The 16,647-nt window shown below is 45.4% G+C and overlaps 1 protein-coding gene across 2 annotated transcripts in view; it reads right to left on the reverse strand.

Moving 5' to 3' along the window:
- Positions 1-16,647, reverse strand: part of cap2 (cyclase associated actin cytoskeleton regulatory protein 2) — a 145,147-nt gene that overhangs the window by 34,320 nt on the left and 94,180 nt on the right. For both annotated transcript variants that reach the window (XM_033013917.1, XM_033013924.1), the window contains exon 7: positions 13,404-13,509. In XM_033013917.1, coding sequence (XP_032869808.1) covers positions 13,404-13,509 — 106 coding nt within the window. The remainder of the gene's footprint in view (positions 1-13,403; positions 13,510-16,647) is intronic.

The raw sequence follows: 16,647 nt of genomic DNA on the forward strand, positions 1-16,647 counted from the left end.
ATATCCCCCCCCCCCCTCACCTTAAACCTATGTCCTCTGGTTCTTGATTTTGTAAATTATGCATAAGTTCCATTTATAGCTGCACTTATTTGTAAACATCACAGGAACATCAAAGCACGTACAGTCCTAAATTAAATAATAAAGCATTTGATTTGATTTGATTGGGATACCACTTATCAATAAGCTGAGGCGTAGTGGGTTTACTGACTCCCCAGAGTACTGGGTTACCGACCATCAGTCATAGGATCAGATATAGGCCATTCAGCCCATCAAGTCTACTCCACCATTCAAACATGGCTGATCTATCGTTCCCTCGCAACCCCACTCTCCTGCCTTCTCCCCATAACCTCTGACACCCGTACTAATCAAGGATCATCTATCTCTGCCTTAAAATCTCCACTTTAAAAGTACCCAATGCCTTGGCCTCCACAGCCGTCTGTGGCAATGAATTCCACAGATTCATCACCCTCCGACTAAAGAAATTCCTCCTCATCTCCTTTCTAAAGGTACGTCCTTTTATTCTGAGGCTATGCTCTTTGGTTCTAGGCTCTCCCACTAGTGGAAACATCCTCTCCACATCCACCCTATCCAAGCCTTTCACTATTTGGTAATTTTCAATGAGGTCCCTCCTCATCCTTCTAAACTCCAGCGAGTAGAGGCCCAGTGCCATCAAACACTCATTATATGTTACCCACTCATCCCCGGGGATGATCCACTCATCCAATCCTGTGGGGAATTTGTGTAGAATGAACAAAAAATGGTCAAAGATCTGGCCATAAAATTATCTCTTGATCTAAAATGCCACAGAATTTGATACGAAATAGTGACACGGGCTGAACTTCAACATTACACGTCTGAAGAAGGGTCCCGACCCAAAACAGAAAAACATGGAAACTTAGAAAATAGGTGCAGAAGGAGGCCATTTGTCCCTTTGAGCCAGCACCGCTATTCATTGTGATCATGGCTGATCATCCAGAATCAGTACCCCGTGCCTGTCTTCTCCCCATATCCCTTGATTCTGCCAGCCCCTAGAGCTCTATCTAATTCTCTTTTAAATTCATCTAGTGAATTGACCTCCACTGCTCTCTGTGGCAAAGAATTCCACAGATTCACAACTCTCTGGGTGAAAACATTTTTTCTCATCTCAGTTTTAAATGACCTCCCCTTTATTCTTAGACTGTGACCCCTGGTTCTGGACTCCCCCAACATTGGGAACATTTTTCCTGCATCTAGCTTGTCCAGTCCTTAAATAATTTTTTACGTTTCTATAATATCCTCCCTCATCCTTCTAAATTCCAGTGAATACAAGCGTAGTCTCTCCAATCTTTCCTCATATGACAATCCCACCATCCCAGGGATTAACCTCATGAACCTACACTGCACTGCCTCAATAGCAAGGATGTCCTTCCTCAAATTAGAAGACCAAAATTGCACACAATACTCTAGATATGATCTCACCAGGGCCCGGTACAACTGCAGAAGGACCTATTTACTCCTAAACTCAAATCCTCGCGTTGTGAAGGCTAACATGCCATTAGCTTTCTTCACTGCCTGTTGTACCTGCATGTTTACTTTCAGTGACTGGTGTACAAGGACACCCAGGTTTCGTTGCCCTTCCCTTTTTCCGAATCTGTCACCATTGAGATAATAATCTGCCTCCTTGTTCTTGCCACCAAAGTAGATAACCTCACATTTATCTACATTATACTGCATCTGTCATGCTTCTGCCCACTCACTCAACCTGTCCAGGTCACCCTGCAACCTCCTAGCATCCTCTTCGCAGTTCACACTGCCACCCAGCTTTGTGTCATCAGCAAATTTGCAAATCCCGCTACTTTGCTATGTTATACACCTTTTCTTTTAGTTTTATTCCATCCCTAACTTCCCTTGCCAGCCACGGTTGCCTCAACATCACCTATCCATGTTCTCTGCAGATGCTGCCTGACCCGCTGAGTTACTCCAGCGAACTTTCTCTTCTCTTGTAAACCGGCAGTTCCCTACTTTTACATTTCATACACTTGTTAGGTACGAACGTCTTCAATTATCTGCTTGCGTTGCAAAACACATTGTGTACCTCCGATTAATAACACGAGATGAAATAGCCATACGGAATATGAAGGGAAGGTTTAACAAACATAAAACAACAAGCCGCATTAATATAGGCGCAGAAATCTCTACTTTTAGTTTAGTTTCTCTGAGATACAGTGTGGAAACCGTCCTCTGGCCCACCATGTCCATGCCGACCAACGATCACCCGTACAATAGTTCACAAGTTATAGGAGTAGAATTAGGCCATTCGGCCCATAGTCTATTCCGCCATTGAGCAGTTCTCATTGAGATCTGAAGAAGGGTTTCGGCCCGAAACGTCACCTATTTCCTTCGCTCCATAGATGCTGCTGCACCCGCTGAGTTTCCCCAGCAATTTTGTGTACCCTCATTGAGAACTGATTGAGTAGTTCTATCCTACTCACTAGCAACAATTTACAGAAGCCAATTAACCTAAAAACCTGCACGTCTACCGCTGCGCTACTCAATAGTACTTAGTATGAAGAATGGTCTCGACCCGAAAACGTCACCCATTCCTTTTCTCCAGAGATTCTGCTTGACCCGCTGAGTTACTCCAGCATCTTCGGTGTAAACCAGCATCTGCATTTCCTTCCTAGACGTACTAAGAAATGTTATGCATTTTCACAAATTAATTGTAGATAGGTATTTAGGTTGATATTAGTTGATATGGGCGGCACGGTGGCGTAACAATAGACTTGTTGCCTCGCAGCGCCAGGGACCCGGGTTGGATCCCGACTACTGGTGCTGTCCGTACGGAGTTTGTACGTTCTCCCCTTCACCTGTGTGGGTTTTGACCGGGTGCTCCGGTTTCCTCCCACACTCCAAAGACGTACAGTTTTTAACGTTAATTGGTATAATTGTAAATTGTCCCTCGTGTGTGTGTGTGTGTGTGTGTGTGTAGGATAGTGTTAGTGTGCGGGGATCGCTGGTCAGTGCGGACTCGGTTTCCGCGCTGTATCTCTGAACTCAACTTTTTTTTTTAAAGAATAAAAAACTTTTTTTTGTAATGTCTCCAATGTTCTGCAGCAGGCGCTCGAGCGGCTTTTGTGTCTGTAGTCTTTATCTCGATTCCCGATGCTTTTTGGAAAATTATAGTCTTTCAGAACAAGTGGAGACTTAGCCCAGTCCACAACACATTGACTGAGCAGGTGTGGGGCTGAGTTAGACATAGGTCCTTTGTTAAGTCGTTTCTTCGCTGAAAACAAAATCAAGTGAGCAGGCACTTACTGTCCCATTATGGGAACACCTGTTTTAATTGAGCACATCAGCCGGTGACATACGACCCTTGCAAGTTAACAGCTGAACAGCAGCCCACTGCTTTTTGAGGCCGTAAAATAAAAAGGACTTTCGAGAGCAAACAAAGAATTGCTCAGTAGGAATTATTTACCAGGGATGTATAAACTCTTCATCAGCATCTGCTGCCTGTCATCAGGTGTCCAGGTGTTCGTAACCGCATTAGCTTTTATACAATTAACAATGTCCAGCTTCACAAAGCAGCCTTCTGCTTAACTGTCCCTTCCTCGTTACACTGTACTGTTCTACCCAAGTACACTTGCAAAGGGTAGGTTGTTTAGCAAAATCCATCATGAAATTTGGCTGCATTCAAATCAAAGCTGGAAGGTGGGATCAAAGGAGCAGACTGGACAATAAGGATGTTGTGTTTGTACATCACTGCTGTTTGCCTTCCCAAAAACGTCTTTCTTACTGCAGGTTCCCTGCGGGTTACAGGGGCGGCGTGGTGGTGCAGCGGTAGAGTTGCTGCCTCACAGCACCAGAGTCCCGGGTTCAATCTTGATCACGGATGCTGTCCGTACGGAGTTTGCACGTTCTCCCCGGGACCTGCGTGGGATTTCCCCGGGTGTGTGTTTGAGTTTAGTTTATTGTCACGTGTACCGAGGTACAGTGACAAGCTTTTGTTGCGTGCTGACCAGTCAGCGGAAAGACAATACATGATTACAATCGAGCCGTTCAGTGTACAGATACATGATAAAGGGAATAACGTTTAGTGCAAGGTACTGCAAAGCCAGTATAGTCTAAGAGTCTCCAATGAAGTAGATAGTAGTTCAGTACTGCTCTCTAGTTATGGTAGGAGGCAGGTCACGCATGTTTGTGGGTTAATTGGCTTTGATAGATTGTAAATTGTCCCTAGTGTGTAGGATAGTGCTAGTGTACGGGGCGATTACTAGTCAGTGCGGACTCGGGTGGGCTGAATGGCCTGTTTCCGCACTGTATCTCTGAACTAAGCTCAAAATAAAGTATACATGGAACTGTGCAGCACAGAAATGGGACCTTTTCTGGAAGAAAAAGCACTTGTCTCTCTCAATATTCTGTTACAGAACTCTCGACGCGAAACTTCACCCATTCCTTCTCTCCAGAGATGCAGCCTGTCCTGCTGAGTTACTCCAGCTTTTTGTGTCAATCTCCAGTATTCTGTTAATTGGATTTATACGTTTTGTAACATTAATAAAGCAAGTTTAGGTGACATGAGGCAACACTTCAGTAAACATTTTCATGAAGTTGTGATTTTAACAGCTAGTTATTTTATTCCAAAGCAGCTAATATATGCCACAAAAAAAAGGCTTATTTGTGGTCCAGAGGTGCACAGATCTAAATGCCAAATGAATGGTCACTGACCTAATGCTGCTTATTGCTAGACGTATTTTTAATATTGCGTTTCTGCGATGTGTTCATTCACTGCCTGTCGTGGACTGAGATCAAAGCAAGCACAAAAATAAAGATTTTAAAATTCTGAAGAGGGGTCTCAACCCGAAACGTCACAAGAGATTAATGTGCAAAATCAGAGCACATGGTATTGGAGGTAGGGTATTGACATGGATAGAGAACTGGTTGGCAGACAGGAAGCAACCAGTTAGGAGTAGGAATTAACGGGTCCTTTTCGGAATGGCAGGCAGTGACTAGTGGGGTGCCGCATGGCTCGGGGTGCTGGGACCCCAGTTATTTACAATATATAATAATGATTTAGACGAGGGAATTAAATGTAACATCTCCAGGTTTGCGGATGACACAAAGCTGGGTGGCAGTGTGAGCTGCGAGGAGGATGCTATGAGGCTGCAGGGTGACTTGAATAGGTTGGGTGAGTGGGCAGATGCATGGCAGATGCAGTATAATGTGGATAAATGTGAGGTTATCCACGTCGGTGGCAACAACCGGAAAGCAGGTTAGGAAAAGAAAATGTGCAACGAGACCTGGGTGTGGTTGTACATCAGTCACTGAAAGTAAACATGCAGGTACAGCAGGCAGTGAAGAAAGCTAATGGCATGTTGGGATTTATTGTGAGAGGATTTGAGTTTAGGAGCAAGGAGGTACTACTGCAGTGGTACAGGACCCTGGTGAGACCGCACCTGGAGTATTGTGTGCAATTTTGGCCTCCTAATTTGAAGGACTCTTGAGGGAGTGCAGCGTAGGTTCACCAGATTAATTCCCAGGATGGCGGGACTATCATATGTTGAAAGAATGGATCTTATAGAAACATAAAATTTCGTAAAGGATTTGACAGGCTACATGCAGGAAAAATGTTCCTGATGTTGGGGGAGTCCAGAACCAGGGGTCACAGTTTAAGAATAAGGGGTAAACCATTTAGGACTGAGATGAGGAAAAACTTTTTCACACAGAGAGTTGTGAATCTGTGGAATTCTCTGCCACAGAAGGCAGTGGAGGCCAATTCACAGGATGTTTTCAAGAGTTAGATTTAGCTCTTAAGGCTAAAGGAATCAAAGGATTTGGGGAAAACGCAGGAATAGGGTACTGATTTTAGATGATCAGCCATGATCATATTGAATGGCGGTGCTGGCTCGAAGGGCCGAATGGCCTACTCCTGCACCTATTTCTCCATGTTTCTGTTTCTGTTACCCATTCCTTCTCTCCAGAGGTGCTGCCTGTCCCACTCAATTACTTTTTGTGTCTATCTTCGGTATATACCAGCATCTGCAGTTCCTTCCTACAAATATAAAAATACATTCAAAAATGTTCAATTTGTTATATATTACAGAACAGAAAATGGCCAGCATTTTTATTTTTGTGCTTGGTTTGATCGCATCATCAAAATGCAGTGAATTAACACCTTGAAGAAAGCTTATTTTTAGTTTAGTTTAGAGATACAGTGTGGAAACAGGCCCTTCGGCCCACCGAGTCCGTGCCGACCAGCGATCCCTGCACATTAACACTCCCCTACACACACTGGAGACAGTTTTACATTTATACCAAGCCAACTAACCTGCAAACCCATAAGTCTTTGGAGGGTGGGAGGAAACCAAAGATCTCGGAGGAACCCCAAGCAAGGTCACGGGGAAAACGTACAAACTCTGTACAGACAAGCACCTATAGTCAGGATCAAACCCAGGTCTCTGGCGCTGTAAGGCAGCAACTCTACCGCTGCACCACCAATGCTGCCCATTAAAAAAAATGTAATTTGGAGCATCTTGATCGGAAGGGGAGTTTGTTTCTCCCCCCCCCCCCCCATATTATTTGTTCTGTTGAACAAGTTGCTGTAAAGTTTGCATCAGTGAACAGGAAGGACAGACACAGGCTTGCTCATTTCTCTATTTCTATTGTTATCAGAATTACATCAACTGTTTGCTTTACTAAGACCATTCAGGAAATGATAAAACCATTCAGCATTAGCCTGGGGGCTGAGCCTGCATAACACCACTTACATTGTCTGCTGCTCATTTAGTTTTAGATTTAAGGGCCTGTCCCACTTGGGCGTCATTTGCGCATCATTTACGTGTCACGACGCACGTGTCGTGATGCGCGCATGGTGTGAGATGACATCGGCAGTGACACGCGGCCGCGTGCACATCCCAGGATTTTGTGATGTACAAAAGCTTTGCACGCCATCTGCGTGACCCGCAAAGGACAGCCAAGTGGGACAGGCCCTTTAAGGACCTGTCCCACCAGCATGCGATTGCATGTGTCTAGCGCGACCAAACGTGGTGGCTTGAGGCGTACGGCCTCGCGGGGCCGGTCCCACTTCCAACCATGGAGCTGTGTGGATTTGTGCGGGGCTGGTCCCGACATCATACTCACCAATCAGCTGGGCAGGAGGTGGGCCGACTGAATTTGGACGTCGCATGGCATCGGGCGATTACGTCATCACACAACGGCACGCCGGGCAGTGGCGTCATCGCGCAACGCTAGGCGTACGGCGTCAAGACGCTGCGTACAGCGTCGAGACGCTGCGTACGCCCGTCGAGGCACTACGTACGGCCTCAATGCGACTGTGAGCCGACAGGCTGTTGCCGCGCAGAATTTTTGGACCGTGTCAGTTTTTCGGAGCTCCGCGCGATGTCGGGACAAGCCCCGCACAACTACATACGGCTCCGGCGATCGAAGTGGGACCGACCCCGCGAGGCCGTACGGCTCAAGGACTACCGGAATGGAGGATGTGACCGCTTGCATTTGGACTCAGTGGATTGTTCTGTATATTCTGTATTAACCGGGGTGATTGTGTTTATGTACGGAGATAGTCTTGCTGAGCTGTATGCAGAAAATATATTTCACAGTACCTGGTACACGCGGCAATAAATAAACCATTGGTCTTTTAAACCATTTATATGCCTCACGCTGCCCCGGCAAGGCCAACAGCACAATCAAGGACAAGTCCCACCCCGGCCACTCCCTCTTCTCCCCTCTCCCATCAGGGTAAAAGTATAGCAGTGTGAAAACGCACACCTCCAGATTCAGGGACAGTTTCTTCCCAGGTGTTGCCAGGCAACTGAATCATTCTACCACAACCAAAGAGCAGTCAATAGACAATAGGTGCAGGAATAGGCCGTTCGGCCCTTCAAGCCAGCACCGCCATTCAATGTGATCATGGCTGAGTCCTGAACTACTGTCTATCTCTTTGGTGACCCTCGGACTATATTTGATCGGACTTTGCTGGTTTAACCTTGCACTAAATGTTATTCCCTTATCATGTATCTATACACTGTGAATGGCTCGATTATAATCATGTATTGTCATTCTGCTGACTGGTTAGCACGCAGTTTTTCACTGTACCTCGGTACACGTGACAACAAACAACTGAATTAAGAATGATGCAGCACCGCCAATCCAACATAACATTCTCCTTCAAGAATTTTACATCATGCAGAAACTCCAACGACAAGGTTCTGAAAGTTACAATATTTCATAAACCTTTCGCTCTGTAAGTGACTAAACTTTAGCCTTTCGAGATACAGCGTGGAATCAGGCCCTTCGGCCCATCTGGTCCACACTGGCCAGCGATCAACATTAAGCTAGGAACCTGCACATCTTTGGAGCGTGGGCGGAAACCTCGAGCACCCGAGGAAAACCCACACAGTCAGAGAACGTACAAACTCCGTACAGACAACACCGTAGTCAGGATCGAAAATCGGGTTTCTGGCGCTGTAAGACAGCAACTGTACCGCGGCGCCACCGTGCCGCCCAATTCATTGGAAAAATGACAAAATTCGATGTATGGAGTAAACTCAAATTTTTTATCAATCTCAAAACTATCATTTTTGTTTTTCAATGAAAACATGAAACATTGAGGGAAGTGTCACTCATTATATATTGAATATAATATGCAAATATATCTTTCTTTTTTTTGCATTATTAATACTTTTATAAATATATATATATATATATATATAGTGTAAAGAAGTGGTCTGAACCAGGAAGCGTCAACCATTCCTACTCTCCAGAGATGCTGCCAGTTCCGTTGAGTTACTCCAGCATTTTATGTCTATCTTCGGTGCAAACCAGTATCTGTAAAGCTTTTTACTGCACTTCGGGACATGTGACAATAAACCAAATTGTCAATAATTGAAAAGTTCAGTGTGTATATATACTTATATTGTCACAAAATATATATTGTTTACATAATACTATGTTACATATTCTTGTGTGCTGCTGCAAGTAAGAATTTAATTGATCTGTCAGGGACATATGACAATAAAACACTCGACTTTACTCTTCCCCGACATGTGTACGTTGTAATACTTCAGTCAGCTGCAAGTGTGGATACAGCTGCTCCTACCCTCACAAGGCATGTGTATGCAACTTCATCTTTTCCAATGTAAAAAACACACTCAAACAGCTGAAAAAAGTGTTCAAATGGCCTTCTTACTTTACACTGCATAGTTTAGTTTAGTTTACTGTCACATGTACCGAGTCCGCACCGACCAGCGATCCCCGAACACTAACACTATCCTACACACACTAGGGACAATTTACATTTATACTAAGCCAATTATCCTGCAAACCTGTACGTCTTTGGAGTGTGGGAGGAAACCGGAGATCTCGGAGTAAACCCATGCAGGTCATGGCGAGGACGCACAAACTTCGTCCAGACAACACTCGTGGTCAGGATTGAACCTGGGTCTCTGGTGCTGCAAGCGCTGCAAGGCAGCAACTCTACCGCCGCGTTATTGTGCCACAACATGTTGTGTGCTATCCAGTCAGCAGCAAGGCAATACGCGATTACAATCGACCCATTTAAAGTCTATAGATGAAATGGTGCTGTCGGAGTAGAGATTTAAGAGTGTGGAGCGATTATAATGTGTGCTTGTAGATCTGCTTCTGTGGCGAGCACACAAATAGTTGCCTGCGTTGGGCGCCATCTTGGAAAGACTACCTAAATTAAACTAAACTAACCTTCTTGTTTTACACTGCATAATTGAGGTTTGACAACACCAGCAACTGAGGCTGGTTTGAAAGAGACGAGCAGACCGGATAGGGAGATTAACGCAATAGAAAGGAAGGACATTAGTTTGGAGGATGTGGAATCGGTATGGGCAGAGCTGCGAAACACTAAGGGGCAGAAAACGCTAGTGGGAGTTGTGTACAGGCCACCTAACAGTAGTAGTGAAGTTGGGGATGGCATCAAACAGGAAATTAGAAACGCGTGCAACAAAGGTAAAACCATTATAATGGGTGACTTCAATCTACATATAGATTGGGTGAATCAAATTGGCAGGGGTGCTGAGGAAGAGGATTTATTGGAATGTATGCGGGATAGTTTTCTAAACCAACATGTAGAAGAACCAACGAGAGGGCAGGCTATTCTAGACTGGGTATTGAGTAATGAGGAAGGGTTAGTTAGCAGTCTTGTTGTGCGTGGCCCCTTGGGCAAGAGTGACCATAATATGGTTGAGTTCTTCATTAGGATGGAGAGTGACATTGTTAATTCAGAAACAAGGGTCCTGAACTTAAAGAAAGGTGACTTTGAGGGTATGAGACGTGAATTGGCCAAGATAGACTGGCCAATGATTCTTAAAGGGTTGACGGTGGATATGCAATGGAAGGCATTTAAAAACTGCATGGATGAACTACAACAAGTGTTCATCCCATTTTGGCAAAAGAATAAATCAGGGAAGGTAGTGCATCCGTGGATAACAAGGGAAATCAGGGATAGTATCAAAACAAAAGAGGAAGCCTACAAATTAGCCAGAACAAGCAGCCTACCAGAGGACTGGGAGAAATCCAGAGTCCGGCAGAGGAGGACAAAAGGCTTAATTAGGAAAGGGAAAATAGATTATGAAAGAAAACTGGCAAGGAACATAAAAACTGGCTGCAAAAGTTTTTATAGATATGTCAAGAGGAAAAGATTAGTTAAAACAAATGTAGGTCCCTTGCAGTCAGAAACAGGCGAATTGATCATGGGGAACAAGGACATGGCAGACCAATTGAATAATTACTTTGGTTCTGTCTTCACTAAGGAAGACATAAATAATCTGCCGGAAATAGCAAGGGACCGGGGGTTAAATGAGATGGAGGAACTGAGTGAAATCCAGGTTAGCCGGGAAGTGGTGTTAGGTAAATTGAATGGATTAAAGGCCGATAAATCCCCAGGGCCAGATAGGCTGCATCCCAGAGTACTTAAGGAAGTAGCCGCAGAAATAGTGGATGCATTAGTGATAATTTTTCAAAACTCTTTAGATTCTGGAGTAGTTCCTGAGGACTGGAGGGTAGCGAATGTAACCCCACTTTTTAAAAAGGGAGGGAGAGAGAAAACGGGGAATTACAGACCAGTTGGTCTAACATCGGTGGTGGGGAAAATTCTGGAGTCAGTTATTAAAGATGGGATAGCAGCACATTTGGAAAGTGGTGAGTTCATTGGACAAAGTCAGCATGGATTTATGAAAGGTAAATCATGTCTGACGAATCTTATAGAATTTTTCGAGGATGTAACTAGTAGAGTGGATAAGGGAGAACCAGTGGATGTGTTATATCTGGACTTTCAGAAGGCTTTCGACAAGGTCCCACATAAGAGATTAGCAATCAAACTTAAAGCACATGGTATTGGGGGTTCAGTATTGATGTGGATAGAGAACTGGCTGGCAGACAGGAAGCAAAGAGTAGGAGTAAACGGGTCCTTTTCACAATGGCAGGCAGTGACTAGTGGGGTACCGCAAGGCTCAGTGCTGGGACCCCAGCTATTTACAATATATATTAATGATCTGGATGAGGGAATTGAATGCAATATCTCCAAGTTTGCGGATGACACGAAGCTGGGGGGCAGTGTTAGCTGTGAGGAGGATGCTAGGAGGCTTCAAGGTGACTTGGATAGGTTGGGTGAGTGGGCAAAGGCATGGCAGATGCAGTATAATGTGGATAAATGTGAGGTTATCCACTTTGGTGGCAAAAACAGGAAAGTAGACTATTATCTGAATGGTGGCCGATTAGGAAAAGGGGAGATGCAACGAGACCTGGGTGTCATGGTACACCAGTCATTGAAAGTAGGAATGCAGGTGCAGCAGGCAGTGAGGAAAGCAAATGGTATGTTAGCATTCATAGCAAAAGGATTTGAGTATAAGAGCAGGGAGGTTCTACTGCAGTTGTACAGGGTCTTGGTGGGACCGCACCTGGAGTATTGCGTACAGTTTTGGTCTCCTAATCTGAGGAAAGACATTCTTGCCATAGAGGGAGTACAGAGAAGGTTCACCAGACTGATTCCTGGGATGGCAGGGCTTTCATATGAGGAAAGACTGGATAGACTTGGCTTGTACACGTTGGAATTCAGAAGACTGAGGGGGGATCTTATAGAAACTTACAAAATTCTTAAGGGGTTGGACAGGCTAGATGCAGGAAGATTATTCCCCATGTTGGGGAAGTCCAGAACTAGGGGTCACAGTTTAAGGATAAGAGGGAAGACTTTTAGGACCGAGATGAGGCAATCATTTTTTACACAGAGAGTGGTGAATCTGTGGAATTCTCTGCCACAGAAGGTAGTTGAGGCCAGTTCATTGGCTATATTTAAGAGGGAGTTAGATGTGGCCCTTGTGGCTAAAGGGATCAGGGGGTATGGAGAGAAGGCAGGGATGGGATACTGAGTTGGATGATCAGCCATGATCATATCAAATGGCGGTGCAGGCTCGAAGGGCCGAATGGCCTACTCCTGCACCTATTTTCTATGTTTCTACTGTACAAAACAATTCTTTTGAGTTTACTTTAGTGCTGCAGCATGGAAATAGGCCCTTCGGCCCAACGAGTCCACGCCGACCAGCGATTACTGTCCTACACTAGGGACGATTTACAATGTTATCGAAGCCAATTAACTGACAAACCTGTACGTCTTCGGAGTGTGGGAGGAAACCAGAGCACCCGGAGAAAACCCACGCGGTCACAGGGAGAACGTACAAGCTCCATACAGACAGCACCCGTATTCAGGATCGAACCCGGGTCACTGTTGTTGTGGTTCAGCAGCTCGACCAGCTGCGCCACCATACTGCTGACATGTAATTGAAACTCACCACTGTACACGTTCTCAGAGAAACTCAGCGTGTGAGGCAGCATCTATGGAGCGATGGAATAGGTGACGTTTCGGGTCGAGACCCTTCCTTCACTCCATAGATGCTGCCTCACCCGCTGAGTTTCTCCAGCATTTTTGTCTACCTTCGATTTTTCCAGCATCTGCAGCTCTTTCCTAAACTGTACACGTTCTCCATGCTCTTTTGCTAAAGTTTAATAAACGCATGTTGGGGTATGTCAGGGAAGAATCTATGCCCAGGTATCTGAGTTCCAAAGGTCAGCAGTCATTACAAATCCCCTCCAGCAATAACCAACCAATGTTGCATCGTTTTGATGCCATTGGCAATATCGTGAGTAACATTTAATGCAAGATAAAGTCCGATCAAAGATAGTCCAAGGGTCTCTGAGGTAGATAGTAGCTCAGGGCTGCTCACTAGTTGTCGGTGGGGTGATTCGGTTGCCTGGTAACAGCTGATAACAGATAGCTTCTACAAAATGGAAGAGACAGGTTAACAGGGAGTATGGGGTAAGCGGGAGAAGGTTTTAGGCCCTGCCTCGGACATAAACACCAATAATGACATGGATCTACTGAAGATACTTACAGACTTATTCCACGAGAGTCCAGCGGTGTGGTACTCCTTGATGTAGGCCTGCAGCTCTGTCCAGATTCTGAGGAAGGATTTGACCCATTCTACATGTCTTCTGTCACTGCAATTGAATAAGATCGAAGAGAGCAACAGTGATTAATTTTTTAACAATTTAGTTAAAGCTATTTTAAACAACGAGACAACAGAATGAATGAATGATGAATAAGTTTATTGCCCAAGTATGTTCACATACAAGGAATTTGCTTTGATGCTCCGCTCGCAAGTAACAACACGACATACAGTAACAATTAAGAATAAAACATAAAACATTAAGAAGAAAACATTATAGTTTAAACATGTGAATGAAATATAATACCAGAGCAAAAGGAGGCTGCAGACTTTTAGTTATTGAGTAGAGCTACTGCTTGTGGAAAAAAGCTATTTTTATGTCTGGCTGTGATGGCTTTGACAGTCCGGAGTCGCCTTCCAGAGGGAGGTGATTCCCTAGACAATAGACAATAGGTGCAGGAGTAGGCCATTCGGCCCTTCGAGTCAGATTGACTAAAGAGCAGTAGAATCATAGAGTCATACAGCAGGGGAACAAGCCCTTCAGCCCAACTTTCCCGTGCCGATCAAGATGCCCCGTCTATCCCAAGATGGCGCCCAAGCCAGGCAACTCTTTGTGTGGTCGTCACAGAAGTGGATCTGAAAATCACGCACTACAATCGCTCCTCTCTTAAATCTCATCACCGACAGCAACATTTCTGAACATTATTCACGTTATTCCCTTCGTAACATATAAGTGATAGGAGTATAATTAGGCCATTCGGCCCATCGTCTACTCCGCCATTCAATCATATCTGGTCTATCTCTCCCTCCTAATTCCATCTCTCCCTCCCAACCCTAGAGCTTCTCTGCACTCTTTCCAGCTTAACAACATCATTCCTACAGCAGGTTGGGAAGACTAAATGCAATAGCCTAAATAAATGTTTAGGCAATAAAATGACAATAAACTAAACTATGCTAAACCTGGCTGCATTTGGCCCATGTCCCTCTAAAAGAGGCACAAAGTGCTGGAGTAACTTAGCAGGTCAGGCAGCATCTCTGGAGAACGTGTATAGGTGATGTTTCGGGTCAGTACCCTTCTTCAGTCCTCACCTCCCCAGAGATGCTGCCTGACTCACCTGGTTAGTTTAGTTTAGAGATGCAGCAGGGAAACAGGCCCTTCAGCCTACCGAGTGCGACGACCAGCGATCCCCGCACTTTAACACTATCCTACTCACACAAGGGACAATTTACATTTATACCAAGCCAATTAACCTACAAACCTGCACATCTTTGGAGTGCGGGAGAAAACTGAAGATCTCGGACAAAACCCACGCCGGTCACGGTAAGAACCTACAAACTCCATACAGACAGCACCCATAGTCGAGATTGAAGCTGGGTCTCCGGCGCTGCATTCGCTGAAAGGCAGCAATTCTACCGCTGCACCACTTTGCCGCCCCAACTCCAGTTACACCAACACTTTGTGTTATTTTATTCCTGTGAAGGCTGTGGTGCAACGGATTATTCAGGATACGCTGAAGGCATCCAGAACCATCTCAAGAATAATACAATCAGTGGTGTGCCGAAATGTAGCTTTATATCAACCTCATGATTTTCTAATATACCAGAATGCATTGGGTGATGGGGTCTGACAGCCTAGAACACAAAAACATCCTTCCACTATAACCAAATATTAATAGTCTGAAAAGTCTGAAGAAGGGTCCCGGCCCAAAACACCACCAATCCTTTTTCTCCAGAGATGCTGCCCGACCCGCTACACTGTAAGTTACTCCAGCACTTTGTGTCTATCTTTAATAGCAGTAAACCTGTTACGCTGCTGCGAGTAAGAATTTCTGAAGTCTGAAGATGTGTCTCGACCCGAATCGTCATCCATTCCTTCTCTCCAGAGATGCTGACTGTCCCGCTGAGTTACTCCAGCATTTTGTTTCTAACATGTTGCGTTGGGAGACCAGGCCTCCGGTGGGAGCTATGGGTGAGTGGTTGAATATTGCATTTGGGGAACGTGTTGCGTTGGGGAGACCAGGCCTACCGTGTGACAGGGACCCAACGGGTCCCACTTGGTCTAGTAACAATTAAAAATCTGGACCTGGCCACACTGTTACTGCCCCAAATAGGATTGCTGTCATTCCCTGCAGCTCTGCACAAAAGAGAATCATTCATCTCACTCCAAGGATGGGAAACCATGAACCCTTACATGCCACATACACTCGAAGAGGGGGAATGCACCGTGCCTCAGTAGTGAGCTATATGGCATCGTACTGAACAGTGTGGTGCATATAGTGTTTAGAGTCACCTTTGATCTCCAGCCTATAAACAAAGCCACACATACTCGCACACATACAGGCACACACCCCACATACACACACACGTATCCCACACGCACACGCACCACATACACACACCCCACAAACATACACACGCACCCCATGTACAGATACACACACCACATACACACACACGTACCCCACACGCACACGCACCACATACACACACCCCACAAACATACACACGCACCCCATGTACAGATACACACACCACATACACACACGTACCCCACACGCACACACGCACCACATACACACACCCCACACAAACATACACACGCACCCCACGTACAGATACACACCCCATGCACACACACGCACCCCAGACACACACACGCACCACACATACACGCACCCCACACTAACATACACAAGCACCCCACATACACATACACACCCCCCACACACACAAACACACACACCCCACACACACACACACCCCACACACAAACAAACACACACACACACCCCACACAAACACCCTACACACACACGGACCCCACACACACAAACAAACACACACACATATATATGCACAAACGGTACTGACCTATCGTCTACCCCATTGTAGATGCTTAGGCCATCTTTAATCAGTCTTAGTTTTAGTTTTAGTGTATAGTTTTAGAGATACAGCGCGGAAACAGGCCCTTCGGCCCACCGGGTCTGCACTGACCAACAATCCCCGCACATTAACACTATCCTACACCCACTAGGGACAATTTGTACATTTACCAATCAAATTAAGTGACAAACTTGTACATCTTTGGAGAAGGTACAAACTCCGTACAGACAGCATCCGTGATTGGGATCGAACCCTGGTCTCCGGCACGGCATTTGCTGTACGGCAGCAACTCTACCACTGCGCCACT

The sequence above is a fragment of the Amblyraja radiata genome, chromosome 2 (assembly GCF_010909765.2).
Source record: "Amblyraja radiata isolate CabotCenter1 chromosome 2, sAmbRad1.1.pri, whole genome shotgun sequence".
Taxonomy (NCBI): Eukaryota; Metazoa; Chordata; class Chondrichthyes; order Rajiformes; family Rajidae; genus Amblyraja; species Amblyraja radiata.